Genomic DNA, 15235 nt, shown 5'->3' with positions numbered 1-15235 from the left:
TCAGTGCATTGGACCAGCCTGGGACCTTACACATCACCCACGGGTGGGGCTGGTTTGGGGGCTGACCACGGGGGTTTCACCCTTGCCGCCTCCTAAGGCCAGGGGAACGGAGATGTTTGCCCCATGGTTTGCAGCAGGACCAGCCCTGCAGCCCATCGGTGCTGGCAGCGGGGCTGATAAAGGCACACCCTGTCCGTGGCAGCTGGGGGACAAGATGTCCCCAGCACCGCCGCTGCTCGCCCGGATCTCTGCCAGCACAGCTTGGCACGAGCCAGGCTCCGGTGGGGCTCCTTGGGGTGTCACCAGCGCTTGTTTTCATGTCTGGAATCATGGAGGGGTTGAAGGGACCTTAAAGCCCCTCGAGCTCCAGCCCCTGCCGCGGGCAGGTTCACCTTCCCTTGGTGCAGGTTGCTCACTGACCCTCCTGTTGGCATCGCGCGGTGAATCAGAGGTATCTTGGCAGAGCAGGATGCAGATTTACACGCAGGACAAGTGCACAGACAGCACAAGCGGTTGCCCCAGGTCTGGTTTCAAGGTGACAAAGGTTCTGCTTTATTGCTAAACAGGCCACGGACATGGACATCGGCTATGGACAATCCCCTCCCTCCCAGGGGAGGAAGAGTGAGCGGCACCGGAGCTAGCAAGTGTTGGACAGCAGGGGTGCTGGCTGGCTCCCACTGGGGTGGGTGTTGAAGACACCAGCATCACCCTCAGGCTTCACACGTGCACCACCATGGGCGCAGTGGCTGGGGAGAGGTGCTGATGGGTGAGGTGCTGCCTAGGGAGCAGAGTCCTGTGGCTCTGGGGATGGTGAAGTGCTGGGTACCACTGGGAGAAGGGGTGCTGGTGGGATGGGGGGGTCCCCGCGCCCCAGCTCCAGAGCCACCAGTGGAATCGGTGGCTGAAAGCTGCTCACGAACAGGAGCTGGGGGTGCTGAGTGATGGAGCTGAACACGAGCAGCTCGTGCCCAGGCAGCCAGGAAGCCCCCAGCATCCTGGCCTGGATCAGCACCAGTGCGGCAGCAGGGCCAGGGCAGGGATTGTGCCCCTGTGCTGGGCACTGGTGAGGCTGCACCTCGAATCCTGTGTTCAGTTCTGGAGCCCTCACTGCGAGAGAGACATTGAGGGGCTGGAGCGGGGACAGAGAAGGGCAGCGGAGCTGGTGCAGGGCCTGGAGCCCGGGGGTGAGCAGCGGGGTGCGGTGCAGGGCTGCGGGCGCTGCGCACAGGCGGGGTCCGGGGCAGGGTGCGGGTGCCCGGCGGAGCGCGGCCGAGCGGGGTCCGGGGGTGGCGCCCGTCGGTGCCCAGCGCACGGCGGCTGCGCGGGGGGGGGTCAGGTCCGGTGCTGGCGGCCGGGGCGGGCCGGGGGCGGTGCGGAGCTGCCGGGGCGGAGCGCGGCCGCGCTGTAAACACGGGGCGGTGCAGGGCGCGGAGCGGGGTGCGCGGCAGGGTCGGGTCCGCGCTCACCGCCGCCAGCCGGGGCTCGGGCGCCTGCAGCCGGCGGGGACACCGTGAGCGGGGCGAGGGGACGGGACGGGACGGGACGGGGCGGGTGAGCGGGGGGGGTGCGGGCGGGCCGGCGGGCGGGGGGCGGCGCGGAGCGGAGCTGCCGGCTCAGCACTTTCGGCAGAACAATGGGGCCGGGCGGGAGGGGCCGCGCCGGGGCAGGGGCAGGCGCTGCCGGTGCCGCCGCCTCACGGCGCCGCGCTCCCCCCGCAGGCAGCCCCCATGGCCAAGCAGCCCCCCGAGGTGAAGGCGCAACGCGACGGCGACGGCGGGGAGGGCCCGGGCCCGGCCGCGCAGCTGCGCCCCGGCGCTCCCGCAGCCCTGCCGGGCTCCGCCACCGCGGGGCCTCCGCCGCAGCGGGGTCCCCCCGCCAGCCCCGGGCCCTTCGCCACTCGGTCGCCGCTGTTCATCTTCGTGCGGAGGTCGCCGCTGCTGTCGCGCTCCTCCAGCGGGTACTTCTCGTTCGACGCCGAGCGCAGCCCCGCGCCCCTCAGCTGCGACAAGGCCACGCAGACCCCGAGCCCCCCCTGCCAGGCGCTCAGCCACTGCCTCAGCGCCATGGGTGAGTGTGCGGGAGCGGGTTGGGGGGGGAAGATGCGCGGGGCGGAGGGCACCGAGCACCCCGCAGCGCCCCTGCCACCGGGCTCTGCATCCCCCGCCCCGCGGCGGCACCTTCGGCTCCTCGTGTCCCTTGCACCCGGGGTTTGCAGCCGTGTGCGCGCTGCTGTGCACCTGCAGGGCGGAGAGCACCTCCCGCGTCCCACCGCGGGTAGGACCCTGGTTTGGGTTGGAAGGGGCATTAAAGCTCCTCCAGCTCCAACCCCTGCTCCCACAGGCAGGGACCCCTTCCACTAGAGCAGCTTGCTCCAAGCCCCTGTGTCCAACCTGGCCTTGAACACTGCCAGGGATGGGGCAGCCACAGCTTCCCTGGGCACCCTGTGCCAGCGCCTCAGCACCCTCGCAGGGCGGAATCGCTTCCCGGTTCCCCCGTCCTGCCCCAGCCCCCGCTGTACCTGCGGGCCGGTTGCGAAAGGCGCTGCCGGGTCCTTGAGCCGGTGCCAGGAGCGCTCCGAGGGGCAGCGGCTCCGGCTGGGAGCAGCCGGGAGCGTGGGATCCCCGCAAGATGGCCGAGGGAGCGCTGCCGCCGAGCCCCCGCTCTCCCGGCGCCGCTGCCGCCGTTCTTGTCCCGTTGTTGTTGTTGTTCCTCTCCGGGATGGGTCGGTCCCGGCCGCCGGAGCAGGGCCCCAGCTCCCGCTCCTTTGTGCGGTGCCCTCGGCCGGGCTCCGTGCGCGGCTGCCCGGGGGCGGAGCAGCCGCTGGCTCCCGTTGCGCTCCGCGCCGGGTCCCGCTGGCTCCGGTGCCGCTCCCGAGCGGCTTTCCCGGGTAAGGCCGGGGCTGGCGGTGGGCAGGGAGCCTGCCGGCCCCGCCGTGCCCTCCTCCGGCCTGATGCCCCCTCACCGGAGCAAGGGGACGGTGCGCGCACGGGGGATGCCGCACCGGTAGCGCGGCCGCGGGGATGCCCAGCACCGACTCCAAGCTTTGCAGCCTCGGAGCAGCTCCTTTTTGTTGTGCTTGGGTTGTTTTTCTCCCCTCCCTGGTTAATGGCTGCGGTTACAGCTCCGTTGGGCTGCCTGCGAGATGCCCTTAGGAAAGGTTTTCTGCCCTTATTGCAGTAATTACAGCCTAATGCAAGTTTCACAACGTCGAGTAGCGCAAACACACGTGGCAAAGACGGGCAAGGATGCTGGAGAGCCCCAGCCAGCCGTTTGGCAGCAAAGTGGCTTTGGGTTTTGGGGCTCCAGGAAGAACTTGGAGTTTTCCTCGCTCCTCCTGCTTGCAGAAAAGCTGTTGAAACGCTGGGTTTACGACAGCCTTTGTTCTGTTATTGTTGCTAAGGGCATCATTCGAAACAGCTATAAGCAGATGGAAAATACTCGAGGTATTTAAACGGGACCCTTGGCTGCTCACAGACTGAGTTTGGAGTGTTTTATCCCCAGTGAGGGGCTGCACTTCCCATTGGTGGGAAGGGGCTGTGGGGTTGCCCTGCACGGCGCTTCCTCCATCCCTTCCCTCGGCAGTGTCCCACCGTTAAGCTTTCCGCATGGAAGCGGTCAGTCCCTCTGCAAGGAAGAGAAGGGTCTCACTCTTTGTTCTGTTCTCCCGTGCTGATTTCTGTGTGTGGTGGGGCTGAGGCCGCTCTGGGAAGCGTAAGCAAGTGGCCTTTAATGATGGTGATGACAATAAACAGGCGTTTCCTGTGAGCAGGAGCAGTTTGCATGCAATGGGTGCTCCTGGCCCCTCCCGTGGGCAGCGGTCGACTGCTCCCAAGCTCATGCTCTGCCCTGAAGCTTCCTCTCCTAAATCCCATCGAACCTCCCCAAAGGTTCCAGTGGTGATGGGCCAAATAAGAGCTAAATGCCACGGAAGAGGTGAATGGGACCCTGGGGAGCTGGGGATGCCTTTGGTTGTGTGAGCTGATTGCTGGAGGAGGGGTTGTGCCGGGCATGGAGGTGGCAGCAGCGATGCTTTGGGCTGTTTTGCTTCTCAAAGGGGTGCAGCTGCCTCTGACGCTAACGTGGAGGGAAGATAAGACTGAAGCAGCGAGGGGATGGTTTGGGATGGGAATGGGAAGCATTGAGGTGCTGGCCCGGTGTGTACAGGAAGGTGCTCACGGGGATGAGCAGGGATGAGTTTATTGGAGGCACAGAACAAGATGAGCCTGGGTTTTGCAGAAGGGTATGGTAAAGTGGTTCTGCCATCAAGACACCCAAGACATGACACCCCCCCTTTGGGCTGGTTGTGTGCGCCTTAGGCTGGTGTTTCAAGCCTTTGGCTCTTCACAGGAGCTGTCATTTTCTTCTGTTGGGTTTTTGGTTGAAGAGCAGCTCTGTCTAAAGGCACAGGAGTGCAGGGCTTGCCGGTGGGATTTGGGAGGTGCTCTGTAAATGGGTTTTCCCGGTGCTGTTTTGATCCTGGTGTGTTTCCTTGCCCTGTGGAATAGGGGAGCAAAGCAGCATGAACCTCTCATTGCCTGCAGAGGGGAAACCCTGGGTGTAACAGGTGAATGGAAGGGGGAAACCTTGAGCCCAGAAGCTGCTGGTGGTGTTCCTGTTGCTCTTGTTTTGGAGCTGCTGCTGTTTTCTCCCTGAGCTTTGCACGTGCTTCATCTGAAGCCCTTGCCAAGGAGCTTCTCCTGGAGTGTTTGGGTCATCAAGCCTGGGAGGTGGAGGTGCAGTTATCATGGAATCCCAGGCTGGTTTGTGTTGGAAGGGACCTTAAAGCTCATCCAGTTCCTCAGCACCCTCACAGGGAAGAGCTTCTGCCTAAGAGCTCAGCTCAGTCTCCCCTCGGGCAGGTTCAAGCCATTCCCCTTGGCCTGTCCCTCCATCCCTTGTCCCAAGCCCCTCTCCAGCTTTCCTGCAGCCCCTTCAGGCACTGGAGCTGCTCTCAGGTCTCCCCTTCAGGAGCCTTCTCTTCTCCAGGCTGCCCCAGCCCAGCTCTCTCAGCCTGGCTCCAGCTCTGAGTTTGGGGTTGTTTCTTTTTCCTCCTCTCATCAGGGACCGTGACATCCCCGTGCCAGTCCCGGCTGGAGCATCCCGTGTTCTGCAGCGAGGTGCAGGCACCCAGGGTGCCGGTGGCTGTCACCCCGTGTCCCCATCCCCACTGCAGCCATCGTGCCACGGGTGGCAGGCGCTGCATCGCGGTACTGCCGCCCCCCCGAAAGCAGCTCTGACTGGTTCTGGGGCCAGTTATGACTGGACCCTTTTGAGCTGCCACTCGGCAGCACCACAGAAAGTCCTTTCTGAAAACCTCAGCCCGATTTCACTCTCAGCCACCAACCCCAGCCTGCAGCCTGAGCCGGTGAGCTCTTGGGCATGATGCTGGGGGGGGGCAACAGGGGGAGGAGAAGGGAGATCAGGGATGGAGGAGGAGAGGGGCAAGGGATGGAGGAGAGGATGCTGTGTAGATGGGTCCCTCAGCGCCATGGGTTAGCGGTGGCCTTGGCGGTGCTGGGGAGCGGTTGGACTGGAGGAGCTTAAAGGGCTTTTCCAGCCTGGTTGATGGGTAAAGGATGGAGGATGGGAGCAGGCAAGGGATGGAGAGGAGCAGTACGTTTCCCCATCCCTCCCTCCCTCCATCCCTCCCTCCATCCCTCCCTCCATCCCTCCCTCCATCCCTGTGTCCCGTTGCAGCTCTTTGCCCTATCCCCGCGGTGTTTCCTCTGCTCCCGGGCAGCGCGGGCTGGCTCTGGGCACAGCGGTGGCCCTGGGATGCTCGCCCCGCCCCAGCTGGGATCCTGTTTGCATTCCGGGCTGGAATATCGCGAGGGCGTTCATTGAGCGGCGAGGAAGGGCTGCGGGCTGCGGGCTGCGCTGCTACGGCGTGAAAGCAACCCCGAGCCCGCAGGCAGCGGGATGGGCTTGGCTCCCCAGCGCGTTTTCCAGGCAGGTCGGAGCCGGGCCTGCAGTGGAAGCCTTCATTTACTCGGTCACTGCCGCGCTGAGCCCTCGGCTGCGCCGAGCCTGGGAGCTGCTGCGGTTCCCTTGGGGCTCCCCGGCAGCCGCCTGCCAGCGCGCTGGGGTTGGGTCCGTGCCGGGGCCCTGGGGCTGGTCCGGTGCTGACGGTGTGGGGTTGGTTTGGTGCTGACGGTGTGGGGCTGGTTTGGTGCTGAGGGGCTGTGTGGGGTTGGTTTGGTGCTGAGGGGATGTGTGGGGTTGGTTTGGTGCTGAGGGGTTGTGTGGGGTTGGTTTGGTGCTGAGGGGATGTGTGGGGTTGGTTTGGTGCTGAGGGGATGTGTGGGGTTGGTTTGGTGCTGAGGGGATGTGTGGGGTTGGTTTGGTGCTGAGGGGATGTGTGGGGTTGGTTTGGTGCTGAGGGGTTGTGTGGGGTTGGTTTGGTGCCGAGGGGTTGTGTGGGGTTGGTTTGGTGCTGAGGGTGTGGGGTTGGTTTGGTGCTGAGGGGTTGTGTGGGGTTGGTTTGGTGCTGACGGTGTGGGGTTGTGTGGGGTTGGTTTGGTGCCGAGGGGTTGTGTGGGGTTGGTTTGGTGCTGAGGGCATGTGTGGGGTTGTGTGGGGTTGGTTCTGACGGTGTGGGGTTGTGTGGGTTTGGTTTGGTGCTGAGGGTGTTGGGGTTGTGTGGGGTTGGTTTGGTGCTGAGGGTGTTGGGGTTGTGTGGGGTTGGTTTGGTGCTGAGGGGATGTGTGGGGTTGGTTTGGTGTGGGGTTGGTTTGGTGCTGAGGGGATGTGTGGGGTTGGTTCGGTGCTGACGGTGTGGGGTTGGTTTGGTGCTGAGGGGTTGTGTGGGGTTGTGTGGGGTTGGTTTGGTGCCGAGCGTGTGTGTGGGGTTGGTTTGGTACTGTGGGGTTGTGTGTGTGGGGTTGTGTGTGTTTGGGGTTGGTTTGTCCTCTCTGCTTGGGTTTTGTTGGGGTTTCTCTTCCTTAAAGCTGTGATTCCTGCTTGGATCCTGCGCTTGGGTTGGCAGGAGGGGAAGGTGATGGTGGTGGTGCAGGTACCATCGGGGGTTCTGCTGCGTCACCGGCTCCTTTCTCCTCTGCTTATCCTCAGTGCAGTGGCTTTGCCACGTGCTCTAGAACGCCTTAAAACGGAGCCTGAAATACGTCTGTCTAGGAGCGCATACTGACCCTAAAGCTGCTTTTCCTCTAGAAACCAGCGCCCTTTCCATGTGTGGGGTTTCCCTTGTGCTGCGGTGCAGGGAGATGCTCTCTGAGGGCAGCGTTCCGCAGGTGGAAGCTCCCCGTGGTGTCTGTGCACGCAGCCCCGGTTGCGGCTCTGTCCTCAGTCCGCCAGAGCCAGGCGTTCCCGGTTTCTTGTTGGGCGCTTCGGAGCTGTCTGGGGAGGAGATGTGGGAATTGCATGAAGTGATCCACGCCGAGGGGGTTTAAGGCTAGAGGAGGAGTTGCTGCTGTGCCCACAAGGCAAGGAAGTTACTGAGAGGGAGAGAGAAGAGAAGGGTTTTGCTATGGAAGGAATTGCAGAGAGGCTTCTTGGCTCTCCTCCCTGTTCCAGTGTCTGAAGGGGGCTATAGGGATGCTGGGGAGGGACTCTTCATTAGGGACTGCAGTGACAGGACAAGGGGTAATGGGTTCAAACTGAAACAGGGGAAGTTTAGATTGGATCTAAGGAGGAAATTCTTTCCTGTGAGGGTGGTGAGGCACTGGAATGGGTTGCCCAGGGAGGTTGTGAATGCTCCATCCCTGGCAGTGTTCAAGGCCAGGTTGGAAATGGCCTTGGGTGCCATGGTTTAGTGTGAGGTGTCCCTGGCCATGGTGGGGGGTTGGAACTGGATGATCTTAAGGTCCTTTCCAACCCTAACTATTCTCTGGTTCTGTTTAAGAGCTTGGATACGCCAGAGATGCTCCTGAGGGAAGCCTATAAAAGATGAATGAATAAAAGCCCAGTAGTGCTTTGCCTTCTCACAGACTCACAGAGCCCCAGCCTGGTTTTGGCTGAAGGGACCTCAAAGCTGCTCCAGCTCCAACCCCTGCTCCCACAGGCAGGGACCCCTTCCACTGGAGCAGCTTGCTCCAAGCCCCTGTGTCCAACGTGGCCCTGAGCAGTGCCAGGACCCCGCCGTTTGCCCCCCGTGCTCCCCCGTTGCCCCGTGTCTCACCCCGGTGCTCTCTCTGCTCCCCGCAGCCTCCCGTTGGCAGTCTCCATCGCGAGCAGAGGACGTGCAGCCCGAGATGTGGATCGCGCAGGAGCTGCGCCGCATCGGCGACGAGTTCAACGCCTCCTCGTGTCCCAGACGGGTAAGTCTCACCTCCCGCCTCCCCAGCGCTCCCTGGGACCGGGATGTGCTGCTGGGGCACTGCGGCAGCGCCAGGTCACCTCCAGGTTGGAGCCCTTTGGGTGCAGGGCCCGCGGGGATCGTGTAGCACCAGGGCGGTAGCGGTGTTGCTGCACCCGGTGGTAGCGGGGAAGGAGCCGCTGGGAGTAGAGGCAGCGGTGGGTTGGGGGTTTTGGGGCAGGGTGGGAAGAGCTGCTCTGGAAGTGGTGCCCGACCAGGAGCCAGCACTGGTGGTGTTTGTAGGGAAACGCACAGGAGGAAATGCAGCAGGGTTTGTGTCCAGCCTCTAGAAGGCTCCTGAGGAGGAGACCCTGAGAGCAGCTCCAGTGCCTGAAGGGGCTGCAGGAAAGCTGGAGAGGGGCTTGGGACAAGGGATGGAGGGACAGGCCAAGGGGAATGGCTTGAACCTGCCCGAGGGGAGACTGAGCTGAGCTCTTAGGCAGAAGCTCTTCCCTGTGAGGGTGCTGAGGCGCTGGCACAGGGTGCCCAGAGAAGCTGTGGCTGCCCCATCCCTGGCAGTGTTCAAGGGCAGGTTGGACACAGGGGCTTGGAGCAAGCTGCTCTAGTGGAAGGGGTCCCTGCCTGTGGGAGCAGGGGTTGGAGCTGGAGGAGCTTTAAGGTCCCTTCAACCCAACCCAGGCTGGGTTCTGTGGCTTGCTCTCATCACTCCTTTTCCCCACAACGGATCTGAGCTGTTTTGAAACCCGTGTGTTCAGAAGGCTCTGAACTCTCTCACCTTTGGGTGTTGCAACAAAAATAGGTGCCAGTACCACAAAAAAAACCCCAAAGCAGCCCCCCAGCCCCCGAGCAGCCCATCCCAGAGGGATGAAGTCACAGCAGTTCTGAGAGCAGCGCTGGCAGACAGCGCCTCGCCTGCCAAGTGCTGCTGCCGGAGGCGTGTTGGTGCCTGTGGTTTCTGGTCCATCCCCTCGCGCTCGCCTGTGGGAAGAGGAGTCAGCAGCACGTCAGGTAGCGATGGAGTGCTGATGTCCCGGAGCGTTATCCATCCTCCACAGCTCATGAGTCACTGCTTGCAGCGTGTTTGCTTGCTGCTCCCTGTGGTGGGTGCCTGTGGGCAGGGGCTCTCCCCGTACGTGGCTGCTAGGCTGCCGTGGTCCAGCGCCTTCCGTGCAGTGTGTCTGCAGCTCCTTGCTGGAGACTTCTCCCTGGCTTCGTGTTCTTGCCAAATGCTGAGGGTTTCCTGACCTGCAGCAGAGTGGGGATAAGCTGTGTTTTATCCTGAATCTGGAACGTGCGTCTTCCAACCTCCCCCATGCAGCCTGATCCCTCCTGAGGGGAACCCAGCTTTTGTGGTTTAAATGGCATCTGGTCATGAAAGGACACAGAGAGCTGGGCTGGGGCAGCCGGGAGAAGAGAAGGCTCCTGAAGGGGAGACCTGAGAGCAGCTCCAGTGCCTGAAGGGGCTGCAGGAAAGCTGGAGAGGGGCTTGGGACAAGGGATGGAGGGACAGGCCAAGGGGAATGGCTTGAACCTGCCCGAGGGGAGACTGAGCTGAGCTCTTAGGCAGAAGCTCTTCCCTGTGAGGGTGCTGAGGCGCTGGCACAGGGTGCCCAGAGAAGCTGTGGCTGCCCCATCCCTGGCAGTGTTCAAGGCCAGGTTGGACACAGGGGCTTGGAGCAAGCTGCTCCAGTGGAAGGGGTCCCTGCCCGTGGCAGGGGTTGGAGCTGGGTGAGCTTTAAGGTCCCTTCAACCCAAACCATTCCATGAATCTATGAATTTAATGGGGCTGAAGAAGGTTTTTCCCCGCTGGTCCAAGGAGCTGGCTGTACCAGCAGCAGGATGGGGTTCGGGTCCCCATTCACAGAGCATGGCCCCGGTTTGCTTGAGGCAGCTCCCAGTGCCGTGGCCAAGCTCCCATCCTGCTGCCCCGAGGAGAGCGCTGAAACACAGGGGACCACATCCTTGCTAGATGACACGAGCAGAGGCTGTCATGCATGACCCTCAAAGCACTTTGTACCTGGCTGCCTTAGCCCCTGGCTTTCTCGCTTGTCGCACCCAGAAACGGGGAGGATTCAGGGCAGTTGCTGTGGAGCCGCCCCGAAGCGCTTGCTTCGTGCGCAGGTCTTTTCCTTCTGGGATTGCTGCGGAGAGGGGGGATCTGTGCAGCGCTGGGTCCCTTGTGCAGGAGGGCTTGCTGGGGCGCGGTGTGCAGCAGCACGTGCCCGCGGCACTGCCGGGCTTTGCCCTTTAAGGCTGAGGTTAGAAATGGGGAACTCTGAGCCCTGCCAGAACCGCACTGGCTGGGCAGGTCGGAGCTGTCGAACTGGTCGGGGCCGCGCGTTCCTCATCCTGTTCCCCATCCCTGCCCCTGGGAGCATCTCTTGGGCAGGGGACGGCTCGCTCCTCTTTGCCCTGGCACAGCTCCTGGGTCCCGTGAGCAGGGATGGCCACAGGGACCCCTTGGCTGTGGGGAGCAGCTCCGCTCCGAGGCTTCTGCTGGCAGAGGGTGCATCACTTGGGTGCTGTGACATGCCTCAGGCTTTGCTGCCTGCAGAGGTGGAAAGTGCAACTCCTTAATGATGGTTTTATACCTCTTTGTTAAGGAAAACCCACTTTGGGCATGTTTCTTGCACCCTTCTCTAAGCCTCTTGGGGTTTTGTACCGGTTTCTTTCCTTGCTCCGTGTGGTGGGCTGGATGAACAGCCAGATCCCATTGGGATTAGAGCAAAACAGGGTGATCCAGTGCCTCCTGTATTATCTGTGGGCCCTCTACTGTGTAAGTTAGAGGAGAAAGGAAGTTGTGTGGGGTGGGGTGGGGGGGGTGTAGCTCCCGCGTGGGTAAATCCCACTCGTGGGTGCTGGGATGCGATGTCCTGGGGCGCAGGGATGCGCTGGGGTGAGAGGATGCTCAGCATCATCTCCCCATGGCAACAGGGCCCCGCTGCAGGGCCGCCTGTGGGGAGGGCAGTTTGCATATCAGAGTAAACAGGCATTTCTCTGTCTGGGGCATGTACAGGCATGATTTTACTGCACTAAATATAGCCCGAATCGGGCTGTCTGGGGAGGCGGAGGGAGGGGTGGTTCTCCGGGCTGCTCTTTCACCGTAGGAAAAAAGCCTTGAGATAAATGGTATCTGGTGGTGATTCCTTTCTCCTTGCCCTGCGTGCTGTTGGGGTCCCTTGCCCGGGGAGGGTGTGTTTTGCTGCAGTGTCTGGCTCGCTGTGTTGTGTGAAAGAGGCTGTGCCTGGAGCAGAGCGAACTCGAACCAGTGCCTGCGCAGGAGCTGCTGCTCTCCCCACATATAGATATGCATTTATATTCGGGTTGGAATTTGAATTAGGGTTTTAATTAGGATTTTTTAATTATTATTATTATTTACCCTTATTTATTTAGTTAGAATCACGGAATCAACCAGGTCGGAAAAGCCCTTTAAGCTCATCCAGCCCAACCTTCTGGGGAAGGACTTGTTCCTCAGCTCCATCTAAACCTGCCCTGGTGCAGCTTGAGGCCGTTTCCTCTTGTCCCATCCCTTGTTCCTTGGGAGCAGAGCCCAGCCCCTCCTGGCTCCATCCTCCTGTCAGGCACTTGTAGGGAGCCATCAGGTCCCCCCTGAGCCTTCTCTTCTCCACACTGAACCCCCCAGCTCCCTCAGCCCTTCCCCATCACAGTGCCCGGCGCAGGGGCACCATCCCTGCCTGGGTTTTGAAGCTGTGCTCACAGGATTTCCTGCTCCTTCACCACGTTCCAAGCCCTCCCAGCAGCATCGTGCACCCCCTGTGCAGGGACCTGCAGGTGACATCCCCATGGCTGGGAGCGGGTGGCTTTGACTCGTTGAGTGTTACAAAGCTTCCTATTGCAGGAGAACGTGAAAGGGTGTTTAAATGCTTCCTGAAATGCTTGGGAACGTCTGTGTTTGTAGCAGGGGGGCCTTGTTCGCTGTCGTGCCCGTGCTTACGTTGCTTTTCCTCCTCTTTGGTTTCAGGGTTTCTTGGATAACCCGGCAGGAAACCCCCAGGTCGTCATTTTGCGCCTCCTGCGTTACATCATCCGCCTCATCTGGAGGATGCAGTGAGCGCCGGGCGCGTCCCGAGGACTTGTGTTCCCATTGGGAAAGCCCCGGGAGGACGGATGCATGGATGGATGGATGGATGCGGGGCTCCCTGCACCACCCGGCTCCCACCCTGCCTCTCCCCAGGACCCATGGTGGGGCTGTCGGATGCGGGTGGGCATCCCACACGGAGCTGGGAATCTCCAGAGCAGGACTGTGTCCGGCAGTGATGTTTACTGCTTCCTCTCCGCTCTGTTTTATGACCTTTTTATTCTCCCAAAGGAGCCTCAGAGAAAACCCTCCACAGCAGTGGGATAACGGCGTTTCCTTGGCGTCGTTCCTGGAAACCCATCGGCTTCTCCGGGATAAACCCTGCAGTGGGGAAAAGGAAAACCTGAGCCAGCTGATGGGCAGAGCTGCCTTAGTTTGCCTTGCAGAGACTCACGGAGCCCTCCCCTCTCCCTTTGCCTGCGGAAGAAGGATGGCGATGATGGAAGAAGGGCAGAGGGCTTCCAATCAGCACTTCTTTTCCCTGTAAATACCTAATGCTTCCCCAGATCCACGTTCATTTGCATCACGCAAACGGCCTATTTCCTGCTGACCGACCTTTGTTTTATACCTGTGTTTTAGTTCTCACTCTGATTTCAGGACTCAGCTGTCAGATTCCCAGGGTCCAAAATCCCACCCAACCAAAACCCCAATCCACCAGGTTGCCTTTATTGAGAAGTTCTTTCTATCAGATGTGTGCAAATGCTCATGTATTGTATGATATAATAGAGAACATTGGTGACTCAGTCAGCAATAAGACGTACCGGAGGCAGGTAGCAACAGTTCCCAGCGCGCTGCAGCTTTGCACCCGGAGACAACGGCTCCTGCTCTTTAACATCATTTTAAGTCATGGCTGGTCCCTTGCTGTTGAGCCCAGGAGGGGTTTTAAGGCGCTGGATATCTGTATTATTCCTGGGATCCTCTCTGTGTTTCGGGCAGGGCAGCCTGGAGCAGCGGGATGAGGACAGGAGCAGCAGCAAGACCTTGGATGCTGGCGCGCAGGGATGCAGCTGGAAGAGACGCCGAAGGATGCTGACCTGGTATAGATCCATTAACTGCTTCCAAACCACCCTCCTTCCCCTGGGAAGACCCAACCAGGTGCTTAGTGCTGTCCCAGGGCATCTCTTCTTCCCCCTGGAGCACCCCGCAGCCTTGCTGGAGGGCTGTTGGAAGAAGCAGGTCCGTCTCCTCAGCCTCCCCATTGCCTCCGGTTCACCTTGCAAGGCGGGTGGCTGCTGCCCGGTGGGTGCTGTTGAGGGGTGGCTGCTGCAGCCACCCCCATATCTATGCACAAACGTACCCCTCTCTGCCTCTGGAGCTGCCCTTTCCCCCTGGCTGGTGCAGGTGGTCCCCAAACGCACCCAGACGCCGCGGTTTTATCTCTGGTTTCACCAGCCCCATAGGAATAAAGGAAAGAAGGAAAAGCCCAAGCATCCAGGAGCGGTTTTTCCTGCTGCACACGTGCAGGGGGAAGCCGTGGAGTGCCACGTAGTGGTTTTCATGCTGGACAATCCGACCTCCGTGGCTGTGCCTGCCGGGTAGGCAAAGGGCCGTGGTGTCGGTGCGCTGCGGCTGCACCCCGGTGCAGGAGTGCAGAGCAGTGTTAACTCTTAACTTTCCATTCATTACCTTTCCCTCTGCTTTGTTGGGACCTGCAGGGCCAGCAGCGGTTGCAGGAGCAGGGGATGCGTTGGGAAGGTGCAGGGGGATCTTTGCACTGGTGGAGAGGGAGCGGTTGAACCGGTGAGCTTCCTGCTCCTCGAGCCCTTGGTTTTGGCTCTGCTTTCGGCTCACTGTAGCTGCGCTGCCCCAGCCCTGCTTGAGCCATCACTTCGGTGGGGTTTATATAGGGGACCCCAGCATCACGTTCCCCACGGGAGCCTCCATGGAACTGCGTGGCTGTTGATAGCATTGAAAGGCAAAAAACCATAGATGAATTTCGGCAGCAGAGGCGGGAGCGGGGGGGAACCAAGGGAGCTTTTTCTCCCTCCCCAGTGGTTTCATCCCCTGCTGGTGGCTGGAACGGTGCTTTCAGGTCTCGCAGCCTTACAGCATCCCCAGAATGTGTCCCTTGGAGTACACCAAAGAAATGCCGTGCACTTTATCCTGTCCTCCCCACCGGCCGCGCCAGCCAGGGATGGAGACAGAGATGGGAGGAGTTTTAAGAGGATTAAGAAAGTCTTGTCACTGTCTGCCTGGGGCCTCTCCACAGGAGGTGCTCCCAGCCAAAAGGCAGGCAAAGGAAGATTTGCCCCCCTCAAAAACCAGGTTTCACCCCATGGCGTTGGGAGGTTTAGGGGGAAAACCAATGAGAAGACTGATGCTTTTAACTGGGGCTTTGGCTCGTTTTAGCCCTGTTGGGTGACCGCTCTGGGTTGTTTTAAGGGTAGCCGAGGTCTCTGTCCTACCAAAAGGATGTGCTGAAGCTTTCCTTGGTCGCAGGGAAACCAGATTTACTGCCGGTGCTGCGTTAACGCTTCTCCTCTTCCCCAGGGCTGTAAATACCTGAGTATTTATTAGAGTAGGGTAGCGTATTCCTTTCATCATCTGAGCCAGACATCTGTGTGCAATGTATTCCCTTTCCTCTCTCGTGTCAGTTTTGTGCAGCTTATCAAAGAGGTAAAAAGAGCTTCCAAAAACTCACCTTTTCTAAACCTTTTTAGAGTAAATACTGTAGATTCTCTTTCTCCTGTGTAATTAATGCACTCTACTGTTCCATAATGCTGTAACTTGTAGAAATGGTGTATATTTATTTCCTGCTTATTTAAGTTCCTGTAAAGATGTTGGTTCTCCCCTTCTCTCCTCCCTGCCCTTGCAATAAGTGATGGATCGCCTCCCAGAGCGCTGCCTCCTCTCGGCGGTGCAGC

The 15235-nt window shown here is 60.4% G+C and overlaps 1 protein-coding gene across 1 annotated transcript; it reads left to right on the top strand.

Annotated features, from left to right (window-relative positions):
• Positions 1-1612: 1612 nt before the first annotated feature.
• Positions 1613-14224, top strand: BCL2L11 (BCL2 like 11). The gene is made up of 3 exons (XM_062608541.1): positions 1613-2067; positions 8161-8273; positions 12255-14224. Exons 1-3 carry the CDS (start codon positions 1728-1730, stop codon positions 12342-12344), a joined length of 543 nt encoding a protein of 180 aa, XP_062464525.1. The 5' UTR covers positions 1613-1727; the 3' UTR covers positions 12345-14224.
• Positions 14225-15235: the final 1011 nt, after the last annotated feature.

This window comes from Pezoporus occidentalis, unplaced genomic scaffold, assembly GCF_034315485.1.
Source record: "Pezoporus occidentalis ecotype Australia unplaced genomic scaffold, CSIRO_AGI_Poc_V1 ctg10, whole genome shotgun sequence".
Taxonomy (NCBI): Eukaryota; Metazoa; Chordata; class Aves; order Psittaciformes; family Psittacidae; genus Pezoporus; species Pezoporus occidentalis.
Note: the sequence above shows the minus strand (reverse complement) of the source record. Positions and strands in the feature narration are given on the sequence as shown.

Bases quoted from the DNA above. Each gene is read 5' to 3' on its own strand.
- BCL2L11 (XM_062608541.1), top strand. From the start codon at position 1,728: ATGGCCAAGCAGCCCCCCGAGGTGAAGGCGCAACGCGACGGCGACGGC. The intron at 2,068-8,160 runs GTGAGTGTGCGG...TGCTCCCCGCAG, and splicing joins CCACTGCCTCAGCGCCATGG to CCTCCCGTTGGCAGTCTCCA. The intron at 8,274-12,254 runs GTAAGTCTCACC...CTTTGGTTTCAG, and splicing joins CCTCCTCGTGTCCCAGACGG to GGTTTCTTGGATAACCCGGC.